The following is a 16,636-nucleotide window of genomic DNA, read 5'->3' on the forward strand; positions in this document are numbered from 1 at the left end:
ACAAAAAAAAGGTCCAGGGGCCCACACCAAAAATATTAAAACCAAGATTTTTATGGATAAGGAAGCCTAACAATGTAACCAAGAGATGAGAAACAAATAGGATGATAAATAATTGTTTCTAGTGTATTTTACAGCTGATTGTTAACACATGAGATGGTAGCAGAAAACTAACAAGAGGAAGGTTAAATTGAAGTCGGGGGGTATACTGACAAAAAAGGTCCAGGGGCCCAAACCAAAAATATTAAAACCAACATATTCATGGATAAGGAAGCCTAACAATGTAACCAAGAGAAGAAAAACAAATTGGATTAAAAAAAATGTTTTTAGTGTATTTTACATCTGATTTAAGACTCGGGTCAAACTGACCCTAACACAAGAGATGGTAGCAGAAAGCTGACACAAGACGAAGATTAAGTAAATTCAGTGTAGCCTAAACACAAACCACAGTGTAGCTCAGTGTTTAATAAGTCAGTGTTGTGTTTTATTGGTGTCTTACAATAACAGTCATCAGTTGTCACAGTTTACTTCAGCTTGTCAGATACAGTACCTTTAAGAGACTAGACACACAACCTTACACACAGCACAGCAGTGCTCATAATCCTCCTAACACAAGATGAAGGGAGTGGTGACAGTAGTGTTACTGGTGTTACAGGAGGCTGTGACACAGAAGCTGCTAACACACACTGTGCAACAACATTCACCGTCTTTGACATGCATTACCAATCCAAAAAAAAAGATTGTTTATATTCTGCTCTTAATAATGAACAGACACTAAAACTATATCAAAGAATGAGGACAGTGCAAATGCTTATAACCTACATGTGTGTGAATCCAAAGCAGAGTTACAGTCCATGAGGATGAAGCCACTATAATGAGGATGTTCAACTGAAATTTGAGTTTGAATCATTACCCAGTTTGGATTGAAAACGTCAGAAAAACATTTTTTTCCTGAATAAACTAAAGAAAAAAAGTGTCAACTTCTTGTTTGCTACTAAAAGTTGACCTGCTTTCCAGTTTGTTGTATACAGCACATGTGAAGTGAAGTTGTGTGGGTGTGTTTCAGTGAGTCTGTCTCACACACACATGCACGCACACACACACGGCAGGTTAACATGGTAAGGTGGACAGTACACTCACATACACTTATATGATAAGAGGGAGAGAGAGAGAGCGAGAGAGAGAGGTTGTGCAGAAGATGGAGAACATAGCGGTTACACGCATACACACACACACAAATAAACATAAACACATGGTGAAGGTGTGTCATCAGTCGTTTCTTTGTCCACCTTCAGTTTGCAGCTGATGTGCAGCATCACCTCTCTCTCTCTCCTTCTCTGTCCGTTCCTCTCTTCACCGCTCGTCTGTCTCCTCTCCTGAAATGAAAAACATGTCCGGATGAGAGTGAAAGCAAAGAAGGCAAGGCAAGGCATCTTTATTTATATAGCACATTTCATACCAAGGCAACTCAATGTGCTTTAGATAAAGACAAAACATTTTTTTTAAAGGGACAACGAGGAGTTTCTCCATTGGCAGAACGAAAAATTCTGCGACAATAAAAAAGTCTCATATTAATGTGGATGAATCTACGTTACCCACACTTGTTAATGGGCCCATTTTCGATAAATACATCGTTTTGTCTCTATCGTTATTTTGTTATTATTAGTGGTGGCGGAAATGCTGGTCGAGCCGACCAGCGTTTCTTTACTTTTGGTTTCGTGGTGAGTCATGAGAATAACGCCGCCGAATCGCCGTTTATGGTTGGGACTACGACAGTATCTGATCGTCTTCGAACCTCTGACTTTAATTCTTGATGAATGAAAACATGAGTCTGTCTTATGCCGGTCAAAGAATTTCACGGTGCGCGCGGAGGCTCATAAATGTAGCGTGAAAACGCTTCGCTTTTCCAAAACTCCTCGTTGTCCCTTTAAAGAACAGTATAAAACAGCATGAAAACAAAAAAGCAGGAGCAAAGAATAATAAAAAAGTAAAAGAAAAGAAAATAGAAGTGAAGAAAATATGAAGTTTAAAGTTCTTAAAAAGAGCTCAGCTATGAGCACATGAAAATAGAAATGCTTTTAACCTGGATTTAAAAGTGCTCACAGTTCTGCTGGTAGTTTGTTCCAGTTGTGTGCAGTGTAACAGCTAAATGCTGCTTCACCATGTCTGGTTTGAACTCTGTGCTCCACTATCTGACCTGAGTCAGTTGATCTCAGAGCTCTACTGGGTTTATACTCTACTAACATGTCATTCAAGAAGAAAAAGAAACCAGATGTTTTCTGCAGCTGAGTGAAGCTTCCAGAAGAGCAGAAAGAACTGTGGTCACTCTCACTCTCACCCTTCTCACTGCAAATATTTAAAGTCCAACAGAGTTACACCAGAGCAAGGTGCTGAGACTACTCAGTAAAAGTTGATGACCTGACCATGTGCAGTGCCATATGTAATGAAAGTGTAGGGGCCCCCGAGTTATATGGCCCCCCAGCTTTGTCTAGGCCTAACAAAGTCCTAAAAGCACAGCTGGAAACAGTGTTGTATAATGCTGTAAAACCTTGTAGTGGAAGCTGCTTGTGGTAATTACAGTCTGTGACTGTCTGTAATAAAGACTTTACGACTGCACACACAAGAACAAGAGATATGCTGCATGATTCAGCCCTCTCAAACAATAGGGATGAATGAAACGGGTAAATGTTATTATAAAAGATAACATCATAGGTGAACAGTCACTGGGCTGTGGCCTCTATAGAGAGGTGTTATTAGTTTTGATTGAATTTTAACTTCAGCTGAAAGAAAAAACCGTGTTGGGACAGATGAGACTCCACAGTATTTCTTTTTTTAAATGTTATTTCAGTAGGAAATTCGTCAGTAGAACATTTGGCCCGATCGTTAATGGTGCACCCTGAGTATATTCTATCATTACCATATGGCTGACGCATGTTGTTTTTGGTGGGGGCATTTTTGCCTTTAATTGACAGGATAGTGGAAAGAGACGGAACAGTACTTATATACTCAAAAACTCATCCTGTGTTTGCATCGTCCCTGTCCTCAACCAGGAGTCAGTACTTTTCTTTGCCATTTACAGGCATTGTGCTTTACCAGGCTGCTGCTGGAGAAATATCCAGCCCATTTAATGTTGTTCATTTGATCTAAAGACCTTTGCAAAGCTAAATCATGAAGCTTTTGAGAATGTATTGAATGGCATGATGGCAGCAGATGTTTTCCCATTTAAGATCAAAATCTTTTTAATTAAAGTTTTCCCTGTTTTATTTTGAAAATCCTGCCTTTTTCCTGCCTGCTTGTGCTTCCCTCCTTTGATCAGCACCTGCCTTGTTGCACCTGGGTCTCATTCAGTACGTTTACATGCACAGTTTAATCGAGCTATGCTCAAAATTCGATTTTGGCGTCTAATCAGACTTCTGTCCTTGTCCCAGTTTACATGTAACTGAGAAAATCGAATAAATGACAGAAACGTGTCCTCCACCTCAGCACCAGGTGGCGATATGCGTCGTTTCAGCTGATTAATACGGCGCCTTTTCCGGTTGACCTAGTAGCCAGGCGGCAGACCGGCATTTTCGAACAGCGAGATGGTTAAATCGTACAGCTTTGTTCATCTCATACGTAATGTGCGTGTTCAGGGTTCAAACTTAACTTTTTTGCTCACTGGCCAACTGGCTAGTGAGCTTTAAAAATCTACTGGCCAGAAAGATTTTTTACTGGCCAAAAATTATGTATAGCTGTTTTGTATATTTTTCATTGTGTTGAACTGTTATAATACACTCATAAGCATTTTTAACACATATCATAGCTATTAGCATATTTTTGTGTGGAATAAAGGAGTCAAGTTTGCCTTTTTTCCCTAAAAGGTTTATTTTAGGGATGCACATGGTTAACCGTTTAACCATTAACCTATAACAAGAACTTGACCGAATAATACTATCAGTTATTTATACGTATATATTTATTTATTAGCTCCTTATATCGTCAACTCATGGGGGCGTGTCGACATGTGCAGACTTCCACTGCCTTCAGTCATATTATTTAGTAGCTAAAAGTTTCACAGGAGGACTGACACTGTGCACCATGAAGGAAGATCAGACAATAAATGTAGCTACACGGACATAGATGTGCATCACCTGTAACAACAGCGCTGCAAAAAAAAAAAAAAAAAGACGTTGCAGCTCTCCTGCAGCTCCACAGAGGAGCTGTCAGAGGAGCTCTGCTGTTCCTCTCTCTTCAGTCTGGTGTTTGGCTGCACTTTCAATAAGAGAAGCTCCATATGAGCGCGATCAGCTGAGACAGAGCACAATGGATGTGGCATTGATCAGACATCGCAGCGCACATGTTTATTTAACGGCAAAAAAATAAATAAATAAATTGGAGCGATGTTTTTTTTGCCGTTAAATAAACATGTGCGCTGCGATATCTGATCAATGCCACATCCATTGTGCTCTGTCTCAGCTGATCGCGCACGACACCGGCTCACAACCCAAGCGTCACAGCCGGGTCGGGAGGAACAGTAACAACAACGAGGTAGTTTTTTTTTTTCACTCGCCAGGGTGGCCAGTCAGCCGGCTTCCTTTACTCGCCAAAGTATCAAAGTTAGTCGCCACTGGCGACTGGCCACCGCTAATTTTGAACCCTGTGCGTGTTACTTATTGTGCAGATAAGGTGCGTGCTATCCCTCATGGTCATGGTGATTCCAAGAGGCAGACAGGAATGCCGTAACACTACAACAATAGCTTCTGCGACCGGCTTTCTTGGATGTTTTTGTTCCCGGGTCTTACACCAGCGCTGGGGGTGTGGAGCATGAGCACATGCGTTGTCCAGTTAAACTCTGATTACAGCGTATACATGCCTGAGAAAGTCAAATTCCAATCACATTATCTGGGTGTCTGGGTGTCTGAGTTGGAGAACTCCAATATTAGTTGGACTAACGCGTTTACATGCACTCAGTTGTCCAGTTAGAGTCAGATTAAGGCGATCATTTGGTTTTCTCAAGTGTCATGTAAACGTACTGATTGTCTTCCCTTTGTCTGTGTACAGTATACCCCCTGTTCCAATCACTTGTTGCCAGTTCGTCCACATTGTCTTTGTTGGACTTCCTCCACCTCTCCCCCATAAGCCCTTGGTTTTCTTTTGGGTTTAGTCTTCAGTACTTTTTGTTGGAATCCCCTTATGTGTTTTTTCCCTTTGGATTGTCCAAGGCTTCTCCCCTTTGACCACATCGATACTCTCTTCTTTCCTGTTCTGAGATTTTTGCCCTTTGTCCCTTTTTGTTGGTAAAGACTCTTGCCCCTGCCTGTCTACATTTGGGTCCTGTCCCTCCCTAAACCTGACACTGAAGACACAAGGCAACAGCAGGTCACAGTCATAGCACTGCCTGCTGGCAACACAAAGTCTTGTGTGATGATCACAGTGGGGCGACCATGTTTTCATGGTCTGGCCTCAGCCAGGGATACAGTGCATGTTTGGTGGCTTACAGCAATACACCCACCTCCACCCACTCCACACAGGAAACAACACCTTACTCATTACTACATGTCCAGTGGTCCCAACAGGGTGCAGCTGCCTCAACTGGCCTTCCACCAGCACACACACACACACACACACACACACACACACACACACACACACACACCATGCATAACACTACCTCAGCTTTTATTTTTGTTGCCTGTTATCCCACTAGCTCAGCCTCAACCCATATTCTCACCTCCCCAATTTCTGGAAATTTCCTGTAACTTCCCTTCTCCGTCCTGCCACCACATGTCCATGGACTTTCCCTCCAATCCCACAACTTGACTTTAGCTTGTAAATGTCTATGTTGCATTTACAGACAGTACAAATCTATCCAGAGCCAACCCAGCAGCAGGCTCTGCCTTGGTATCTCTAATACCCCTTTCCCACTGACCAAAAAACCCATTTAAACCCACTAACAATCGGCTTTTGGTGGCAGTGGGAAAGGTGCACCGACCCGCGTCAAACGACTCGGCAAGCGACGCGGGTTAAAATCAGCTTCAATCGGCTTGGCTCCGATCGGCTTGCAGTGGGAACGCCAGACCCGGGTCACCCCGCTAATTTGCGTGATGGCGTTGAGCGTTACGTGCCGCCACGTCATCACGCCGGTCGCGTCTCATATCACGTACCAAAACAAAGCTCTTCTCTCATTCGAGACTGAGATCAAAAGATCAAAGAACACTGACCAAAAACAATTGAAAAAAAAAGAAAGAAGCGACAGTCTGTTTAACTGACGTGTTCTGCCGCAGACGTCCGTCATACGGCCGCGGCAGACTCGCTGTCCTCCGCGGTCCTGGTGCTCAGGTCAGCCAGACGCCTCGTCTGCCTCGGCGAACGGACCTCACACTCCGCGGCGGGCGGCTGTGGCATCACACGGTGTTTCTCGCACCACAGATGAGAGCGGGGCGACTGGTTTATGCTCTGTCTGATCCCTCAGCGGGGGGTCAGACTCGGCTCATTTTGGTCAATGGGAAAGGGGGCAAATGCTTTAGTGGGAAAACGGCTTAAAAGACCGTTTCCACTGCAGGAACCTCCCCCGAAGGGCCATTAACAGGAACCTTTACTGGGCCGAAAGGAGTCCCTGAAAAACTCCCGGGTAGGGGTTGAGATTTACTTTGTGCTAATTGGCCAAACTCAGAGTGGGATGTGACGCCAAGAGAAAGCCCCGAAATAAGCTGCACTTTTAAAACCCCCTGTTGTTAAAAAAGTGTATTGGCAAAAAAAGAGAGAATAAGTCAGTATAAGACACGACGTAGTAGTAAAAAAAGTAAGTTTAATACACGATTGTGCAAAGATCGAAACGGCAATTAAATCCCAACTTTATTAGAAAGTGTATATAGCAATCCATCCTGTCTTCTGACTATGCTCCGAAGCAGCTACCTTTCTCTTTCTCTCACTTTTACTGCTGCTAGCAGGACCGACCCCAGTCTCCACAGGGCTTTAAGCAAGATTTCTTTTTGGGGCCCTCTGTCACTAATAATACTGATTATTGATCATTTACACATCTATAAACTTAGGAACAAATCATCATTTTGGGTTTTTAATCTGAAGTGGTACCAAATTCAGCTAAAAGTGCAAACTGGAGTTGATTTATACTTAATGTTCAAAGTGAAACAATCGTAAGTGAGATACTGAATGTCACCTTGGGCTACTATAACAAAATAAACCAATATGGATTTACTGTAAACCAGAGGTCTACAACAGGGGGTCTGTGAAGCTGCTGCAAGGGGGTTGTGGAATTTTTGGTTGATTAGGCAATTTTTTTCTATTTTTAGTTTCCACATGTATGTTTCAAATAAAAACATCAATTTGAATAGCTTGTCTGCATGATTATCATTCAGTTGACAGACATTGTTGATATTGGCACTGGCATCACAAGGTCTGTTTATAAATGGCAGAGGGACAGCCCCCTCACTGTACCTTTACACATTTAGAAAAAACACATATCATACATATATCATCCTGTATATTCTTTCTTTCTTCTGAAATAATAATTCTAAATATGAGGAAGCACGTTAACGTAATTACCTAATAAAATGTCACCCTTCCACTTCTGCCATGGTTGTTTTCTGCCTGACCTCCACCTGGCTCCCTCTCCTCTATGTCCAGCTTCACAGGTCTCAGGTGGGTTTGTGCTGCTGAGACTGGATCAGTATCCACTTACAACACAAATAATAGTCCTCTGTTCTCCTGCCGTCTGTTCCCTGCCCTCCCTCCTCTTCTTTCATCCCCTTGGCTCTGTCGCCTCCCTTCACCACAGTACCCCTCTATTTCCCTCCAAGCCTCTGTTTTTCCACTTCTTCTAGTCTTCCTCATACTCTCATCGGTCTGTGGCTTGAATGCGAACTGTGTTGAAGTCAGTTCAGATTGTCTTTGGGAAACAGTTATACTGGGCTGCACATATCATTTGAAACAGTTTTTATTGTGTCATTGTGCTGCATAGTGAGAAAAAATGTAAGCAGCTGTGTTTCAATTAAAGACTGTATGTGTGTTTGTACTGTATTTTAACAATTATAAAACCTTACACAGCATTGCATTATGGGATATGTCAGATCACACTTTTGTAGCCTTCATCTTGTAGATGCATTGTTTCTCCTGTGTAGCATGATGTGACTCTTCTCAGACTATTAGCTGTCTGCTCACCTGTTCTTGTGAATCTTGACAGACTCTTGTGCCCTAATTAGCTCAGAGCTTGGACCCTGGGTATAAAAGTGTCGTTTGTCTTTGTTTTTAACCTTGTTGGTCCCTCAGAGCTCAAAAAGTTCCATCCCGGTTTCCTGCTGCTGAGCTAAATCTAGTCTCCCTCCATGCACTACATGCTGGATATAGGCTATTCCCAGACTAATAACTGAACTGGGTTAGTTCTTTTAGGGCTTGATCCATTATACTATGGTTACAGAGAACCCACATACCTCAGGGAAAGCCTACTTCCATTAAAAGTCTTCCCTTGGGAGGAAATTTGCTGGACTAACTAAAAATAAAGAGAACAGTGTTTGGTGATATGTGAGAAAATTACTGGTCACTTTTAAATGATCTATATATTTGTGTAAAAATCTTATCTAAGATTTTTCTTTTTTTCTTTTTTTTGTAGATGCTCAAAATCAATACAGTGGTGAATTTAAAATGAAAGATGTTGATCCTTGTCAATAACCCGAACCTACTGTCCACTTCCTCCCAGCATCAAACCAACCCAAGGTGTAATCTGGATCAAAATTATCCGGATTTTGAAATCCCTTGTTTTGCATTCCAGCATCATGTAATCTATGTTACTTTTATCCCAGTTGTTCAGAGCAAAGTTGGATTTGATCAGTCCGATCCAGATACTAACTTTTCAAGATGACAAAATCCAGATATAAGTGCTAAATGGGACTGTATATCACAATGAAGGCTAACAGGTAAGTAAAAAAAAAAAAAAAAAGGAGGAATGGCCAGCTCACTGTATTGTGTAAGTGTGTTTATTTGGAAATGGGGTGTATGTTTTTGTTTCTTCAATGTCTTGTTCTTTAAACAGCCAGACTTGATGTTTAAATGAATGAAAAAGCAAATATTGTACATTAGTCAAACACACTGTGAATATTTTATTTAACTATCCAGTATTTGGGAAAAGTTCTTTATTTGGAATAATCAAAAGGTAACTTTATTTTCTTTATCCCTGTAATGGTTTAAAAATCAGGGGGTCACTGCTGGGATCAGAATAATCTGACTAAAACGTTTTGAACAACACAAACTGAAGGTTTGATCCAGATTAAAACCAAGACTGATCTAATCCTGTCTCAGAATCCATTTTTAGTTTCAAACAACCCATTTTCAAGATTTGATCCAATCCATTACCCAAAATTCGATCAGATTACCTTTGGGCCCAGGCTACCGAACAGTGGAGAATTCAACAGCTAAGGAGCCAGATATTTCCCTCTGGAGTGAATGAGGGTCAAGACAGGGTTAAATGAGAGGTTATATTGGATCTATATTTACCACATGGAGGCAATTGGACCAAGAAATTAGGCTAATTTGTCCTTTAATTATTTGCTAACAAAAACCAACTAATAATGCTGCTAATCCATGGTTGGATATGTGGCTTAGGCTTGACTGTACTGTTTCATTAGCTCATATACTGTTTGTGTTAAAGGGATAGTTCACCCTAGAATGATATTTCGCTCATTATCTACTCACCCTCATGTGGACTAAGGGCTGGAAGAAGTTTCAGATTCCTCCGTGGCTTCTCTGAGTTACAGGGGGTCTCGGCATAGCAGTGCATGTCCATATAACGGTTGTAAAGGGACACCGGAGCTCTTCGTAAAAAAACACACACAAAAAAACATCCAAATACCTCCATGATGCTCGTATGTAATGTCCGTCTTGTGCTGAAGCCCCAAATTGCGTAATTGTCCCGAAAAAAATTAAATAAGTCTATATTTTAAGCTTGTTTGTAGCGGAAGCTTCTCGAAGCTCCTCTTCCTGGTCCGTCCAAATCTCGCGTGATTTGCGCCGGCGTCAGCATGCGTCAGTGCGGTTACTGCGAATCACGCGAGATTTGGACGGACCAGGAAGAGGAGCTTCGAGAAGCTTCCGCTACAAACAAGCTTAAAATATAGACTTATTTAATTTTTTTCGGGACAATTACGCAATTTGGGGCTTCAGCACAAGACGGACATTACATACGAGCATCATGGAGGTATTTGGATGTTTTTTTGTGTGTGTTTTTTTACGAAGAGCTCTGGTGTCCCTTTGCAACCGTTATATGGACATGCACTGCTATGCCGAGACCCCCTGTAACTCAGAGAAGCCACGGAGGAATCTGAAACTTCTTCCAGCCCTTAGTCAGCATGAGGGTGAGTAGATAATGAGCGAAATATCATTCTAGGGTGAACTATCCCTTTAACAGGAGACAGCAGAGCTCAACGTGATGCCGTTACCTTCTGTTCTTGTATCTCTAGGTCCCATTGTTTCTTCTAGTTGGAGGTGGTGAATGGGAGTCACTGGAAGGCGGCACGAACTATCCGGTCACTGAGTGGCTGAGTGGGACGGAAGTTGTCCCCCAGCATCCCATCGTTCCCCTCCAGCAGCTCAGCGCCTTTAATGTGGGACCGAAGTCTCCGAAACTCCTCGATCTGCAGAGACACAAGTGGAAAGATGCTGAGTTGGGTCAAAGTGAAACAGACAAGAGGACATCACTGGACTGAGGTGACTTATGACCACCCCTATGGAGTGAAATTAACCCCCCTTTTTTCTTCTTTTTTTTAACAGCTTTTATACAGTGTACTTACACAAGATAAGATAAAACATATTGTTTTCCCCCTTTAGCTTTGTACATTATAGTACACCATATCTTCAAATATTTGCTGTGCACTCAGGTGAGTTTCCTCAGGCTGTTTAACGCTCAGGTGATAAAGCTTTCAGCGCTGAGTGAGAAGAAACTGCCTAGATACACTGAAAGGAGAGAGAGAGAAAAGCCTGATACTGATATAATGACAGTGTGGGAATGACACGAGCATTTGAAGACAGTTTTATGGCTGTGACAGCTCTTGGTAGTAGCATTCTTAGATTTTATTCCTGGTGATTTCAGGTACAGTTCACAGAAGAGTGTGAACGTGAGTTCGGTAACACTTTACTTGACGCCTATCTCTACAGTATAACACATTATAACCATACTTATAATGAGTTAGCCTACTATGAAGCATTTTATCATGACTTATAAGGTCAAGTATTATAATACGTTATAATTGTTAGTAACTCGCTGACAATGTCCACATCGATAATACATTATGAATATAGTTATTGGCTTAGACGTGTATAACTATCATTATAAACACTCATTAATTACCATAAGGCTTTATAACAATAAACATAAGTCATCATAGAGCATTTTATAATGGCTTATAAGGTCAAGAATTATAATAGAGTTATAATTGCTCTATGATGTGTTATGCTTATTGTTATAAAGCCTTATGGTAATTAATGAGTGTTTATAATGATAGTTACACACGTTTATAAGACAATTATAACACATTATAACTATATTCATGCTGCATTATCGATGTGGGCATTGTCAGCGAGTTAACAATTATAACGTAGGCTATTATAATACCTGACCTTAAGTCATGATAAAATGCTTTATAGTGTGTTATGATTATTGTAATAAAGCATTATGATCATTTATGAGTGTTATAACTATAGTTATACAGTGCTTATAACTCATTATACGTAAGTATGGTTATAAAGCGTTATAGACAGAGGCGTCGATTGACTGACTGAAGATACCATCTTTACACATGTTCTGTGTGGCAGGTAGCTGGTTAAACAAGTAGCCTAAACAAACATGACAACAGGTCCTGTGCCGTCTGTCATGCTGTTGGCTTAGCGATGGAAGATTTACAGCCCACTGTCTAAGTGCAAACCGAGTAGGCATAGCAACTGTTCAGTGACATACACTTGGATATTTGCATGCACTCTTTTACTGTACACACACACACACACACACACACACACACACACACACACACACACACACACACACACACACACACACTGTTGGTGTTTCAGCAGTCAATAATAGCCGGATGTTTGAGGTATGTATTGTAGGTAAGCAGGACCTGCTGTTTTAAAGCACTTTCCGCTGTGTTTACTCAGAGAACAAGCTGCTGCAAGTTGCATTTCATTTTCTGATACTGTCAAAAATCTGCATTATCTACACAGTGAAGGGCGACACAGACACAGGAGATGTGAGGCAAAGATATTGCTCGGCCTAAAATGGGAGGTTGCATGCTACTGATCGAAAAACAACAGGAAGTCAGGCCAGTTGTTGTAGTGTGGTTGCTGATTTGGCCCACTTACTGTACAGTACCAACAGCCCAGAGCTGCAGCGGTGCCTGTCTCTCTCACACACACACACACACACACACACACACACACACACACACACACTCATGAGCAAAGAACTCACGAAGTCAAATCTGAACACACAGGGATGATAAGAGGAGGGAATTAGTGGCGGCAGGCTCATGGTTGGAGAAGCTGATGGTGCATAAAACAGCAGAAATAACTCTGCTGGGAAAGTTTGCGTATTGAATTTTACTTTTCTGTTCTGTAACATTCTGTTGATTAAAGGTGCAGAGATGCCATTGTATGTCAGATTAAAAGAAGTTATAGGTAAATTCTGAAAATCCAGATGTCTGAGGCAAAGTGCATGAGGTGAAATTTAAGGGTGCACACTAGGGCCAGTTGTTCCGTATTGTGTTGAAGCAATGGCACCCACTCACATTACCCCGTGCCCAAGTGTACTCAAGCACGGTTGCCTCCAATACATACATCATCACGTTGATACACAACATACGTATCATTAAGTGTGTTGTTTATACGCAGTGGCAGCAGCGCAATGGAGAACAAACCTGAAAACATGGCTCACACTGTAATGACCTTCTTGTTTTTTTTAATCCATCCTCAAAAAATACTAAACAAATATAAAATGCTTAGCTTTGATCATTTAATGATGTATTCTGATGTCCATTTAGTGTACAAAATAATTCATAATGTTGCCCCTCCCCCATTGAAAACCTTTGTTAAACTCTGCTCTGAGTATTCCACCAGAGCTTTAAGATCTGTCTCAAGTGGAGACTGTAATATTCCTAAGCGTAGCTCTGCCTTTGCTCAATCTGCCTTTTCTTTTAAATCTGTCAAATCATGGAACAATCTTCCAACTAATCTGAAACTTTGTACAGACTTCAATGTTTTTTCCCGGGAAGTCAAACAATGGATCCTAAGAAATCAGTCATGTCAGCATTAATCATGAGCCTAAATTATTTTTAACCTTGGCAAAGTGTGAAGTATTTTAGAGAAGTAGTTTCTTTCTGATATGAAATATGTCTTGAGTGTTTGTGATGTGTGAGAGGGTGTATTATGCACATGTGTATGGATGTTTAGAACGCTATGTAAATTGATAATTCTTACCTTTCTATTGTTCCTATTCACCTGCCCAGGGACTACAGATGGAAAGTAGCTAGTAAGCTAAATCCATCCAAGGCATCTCTTCTCATTTCGAGACTAATGTTATTTTGTACATTGTCCCTGATACAAATAAACTTATTAAACTAAACTAAAACAAAATAGTCAACCCTCACAAATTATTGACTGCGCGGGGCGGCGATTCGCAGTTAATCGTATCGCATGGTTGATACGTACATAACTGTGCTTGTGCGCATGCATGACCAGGTGCAAGGGCATAGGAATGAGTTTAATATTGAGCCATTTCATTCCTATCAATTGCTGTTTTTCTATGACTTGTAGCAGCTATGTCAGAAAATGTTTATTTTTCACTTCCTGTTTTATTTTGGAGGGTTTACCCTTTTCTTCTGGTTTCAGGGCAACACTTCCTGCTGTTGTGTGTTTCCTGCTCCTGTGATTCGTCTCACCTCTGATGTGCTGCACCTGTGTCCAGTTGATTTCCCCTCCCATAGAGTTTGTGTGTGCTCCCTCTCCTCTGAGCTCGTTACTCTTTGTTCTCTGTGGCAAGTTTTCTCTCTGTGTTTCTTCACTGACCTTGAGTTTATAGCCTCACCCTTTTTGGATTTGTTTCTCTGACCTGCCAGTCTGCCTGTGTACCTGCCCTGCTTGTACTGAAGACCCACTGAGTCCACATCCAGGGGTAGTTTGAGGTGCACAGTGTCACATGGTGACATTTGTCTCAGCATTTAGGATGATGCGGCCAAAACCTGGCTTCTGCTCTGAACCAATAAAAGCACAGACCATTTAGTCAGGGCTGTGCCTTCTGTCCTCATGAACTATACACCTTGACCAAATAGTTGCTTTAAAAACATTTTCAAAATTGGCTCCAAACTACAGTCAACTTGTCCAGGTAACAGTGTGTGGAGCGGGGGGAAAGAGTCTCTCTTCCTGTTAGCATTTCAAAGGGTCAGCCAGCCAGAGGACGGCACAGATGTCAGACTGAAGTAAATGTCAGAGGATAATCATCTTCATCCTCTACAAAAACCAGCCTGAAGAGAAAAGGTTGCATTAAAGTTTAAATCTATTAAAGGATGAGACAGGCTCATTGATTGGCAGTGGGTGTCAACACTTCCTCCACTGCAGTGAATGTCAGAGAGCCACAGGTTAGGCTCATATGTGTAACTCCAGTGGGATGTAGAATAATGGAATAAAGCTCCAGATGTTGAAACAACTGTAAGAGAAAACACCTTTTTTCTTTTATTCTATTCTGATTCTGGACATGCCTGGCTGTCAGTATAATCTCCACTCAGCTAATGGTATTTCCAGGTTTCCCTCATCAAACTCATCAAATACACAATCCAACAACTCCAAAACGCTCTGGTGGACAAGTTGTGACCTGCACATTCACCACGCTATGAGATAATAACGGAACGTTACCAGACAGAGTCGTTTTCGAGGTAAATTCATGCAAGCAAGCTGATGCGTTCCTGCGTTAACATTATGTCACACGAAGCAAATACTCAGAACTACTTGCGCTTTTGAAGTCACTCTGCTGAGCATGTGTAGTTTCATTTACGCATTTGCCTCAAAAACAATGTAACGTTCCATTATTATTTCATAGCGTGGTGAATGTGAAGGTCACAATTTGTCCAAGAGAGTGTTTTGGAGTTGTTGGATTGTGTATTTAGTTTGATGAGGGAAATGTGGAAATACTATATGTCTCAGCAGCTCATATCTCTGCCCCACTGATCAAAAAATAGCTTGCACCGACAATTAAAGGTAACAAACCTACTTCTATGACTATGGGGATTATGGCAATTATGGGCGAATTTGCCAAAATGTTGAAATATCCCTTTAAGCATAACAAAAACTGCCACAGGGATTGACAGAATGCTCAACACACTCTAAGGTTTCTGCCATACATACGTTTTTTTTAGGGAAGTGTAAAGAAAGTGTAAGAAAGTGTAGCCTATTTTCCCAATGCAATCTGCCTACAGATTTATTATAGTAAAGTCTGCTTTAAACAACTGGGTGGCCAAATTAATGGGCTACACTCTCCAGCTCCCCTCCTCCATTCAGTGTGGTGCTGTAGATTACAATGTTCTCAGAAAATTAAAGCTATTTCGAGTGTTCCCCCAGGCGAGGAAAATGAGGGTTATCACTGCATTACCATCTGGATACCAAAAACACAGGTAGCATATTCTCAACCTGTCGCTTCTCAACAAACACATCATGAAAACACATGCCCCTCATCTGCAAATACGGAAAATTAGTGGTCACTCTCATTGAACTCATGTTGTTATGTCCTCCGTCCATTGATTTGCTGAGGTGACCATTTGTTGTTGGTAAAACGTGAAGTGTGATAGGCAAGTCGATGGAAATGAGAGCCAAAAGGTTGACTGTTACGTGAACTCCTGTTGGCCGACAGTTGACTCACTTGTATCTATTATAAGTGAGTAATTATTTGATTATCCACTCACACAGTAGTGTAAAGACATTTTGCGTGTCAGGTCTTGTAGGGTTTTAGTATGGTTTTGGCATTTCAGTGAACTTTGGTGGGGTTTTTCTACACTCACCAATAAACCACTGGAATGCTTTTATTGTGAAGCAGCTCAGGGATGCTGCTTCTGTGCTCACTTCACTTTCACATGTCAGAAACTATATGCACAGATCCAGTATACATATGTTCATTGTGTCTATGGATAAAAGCATATTGCAATTGTATCTTCATCAGGTGGACACAATCACCAGTAAACAACCTTGCTCTCCATCCATCCATTGCCTATAGCACTTATACATACAGGATCAGGGGCTGATACACCCTCTATCACAGGGACGACACACTCACAATCTCTGTGTGCAATTTAGAGTCACCAATCCTATCATAAATGTTTTTGGACTGTGGGAAGAAGCTGGAACATCTGGAAGGAGACTCCACCCAAACTCCACCCAGAAAGTGCATCGTTATGTGTTTCGCCACATGTATTGTATTTATTGTATTGTTTTTATTCCTTGTGGTGTACTGTTGTTTTCTATTTATTTATTTATTTATTAGGGACGACGGATGTAAATTAGCCGCCTGGCTATAATCCGTCATATTTACTGCAGTATTTCTTTTTAATATACCAATGTTCATCAATATGCGCTGTCCCTATTCAAATAAAAAGTTATTATTATTATTATTATT

General features: G+C 41.3%; 1 protein-coding gene across 2 annotated transcripts in view; it reads right to left on the minus strand.

Moving 5' to 3' along the window:
* Nucleotides 1-459: 459 nt before the first annotated feature.
* Nucleotides 460-16,636, minus strand: part of ca8 (carbonic anhydrase 8 (inactive)) — a 57,906-nt gene continuing 41,729 nt past the window's right edge. For both annotated transcript variants that reach the window (XM_085804063.1, XM_085804062.1), the window contains exons 8-9: nt 10,425-10,619; nt 460-1,373 (exon numbers count right to left, since the gene is read on the minus strand). In XM_085804063.1, the coding sequence (XP_085660189.1) occupies nt 10,485-10,619 (135 nt within the window). In that variant the 3' untranslated portion in view covers nt 460-1,373; nt 10,425-10,484. The remainder of the gene's footprint in view (nt 1,374-10,424; nt 10,620-16,636) is intronic.

The sequence above is a fragment of the Trachurus japonicus genome, chromosome 17 (assembly GCF_045865225.1).
Source record: "Trachurus japonicus isolate A0001 chromosome 17, Traja_1.0".
In the NCBI taxonomy this organism is placed as follows: Eukaryota; Metazoa; Chordata; class Actinopteri; order Carangiformes; family Carangidae; genus Trachurus; species Trachurus japonicus.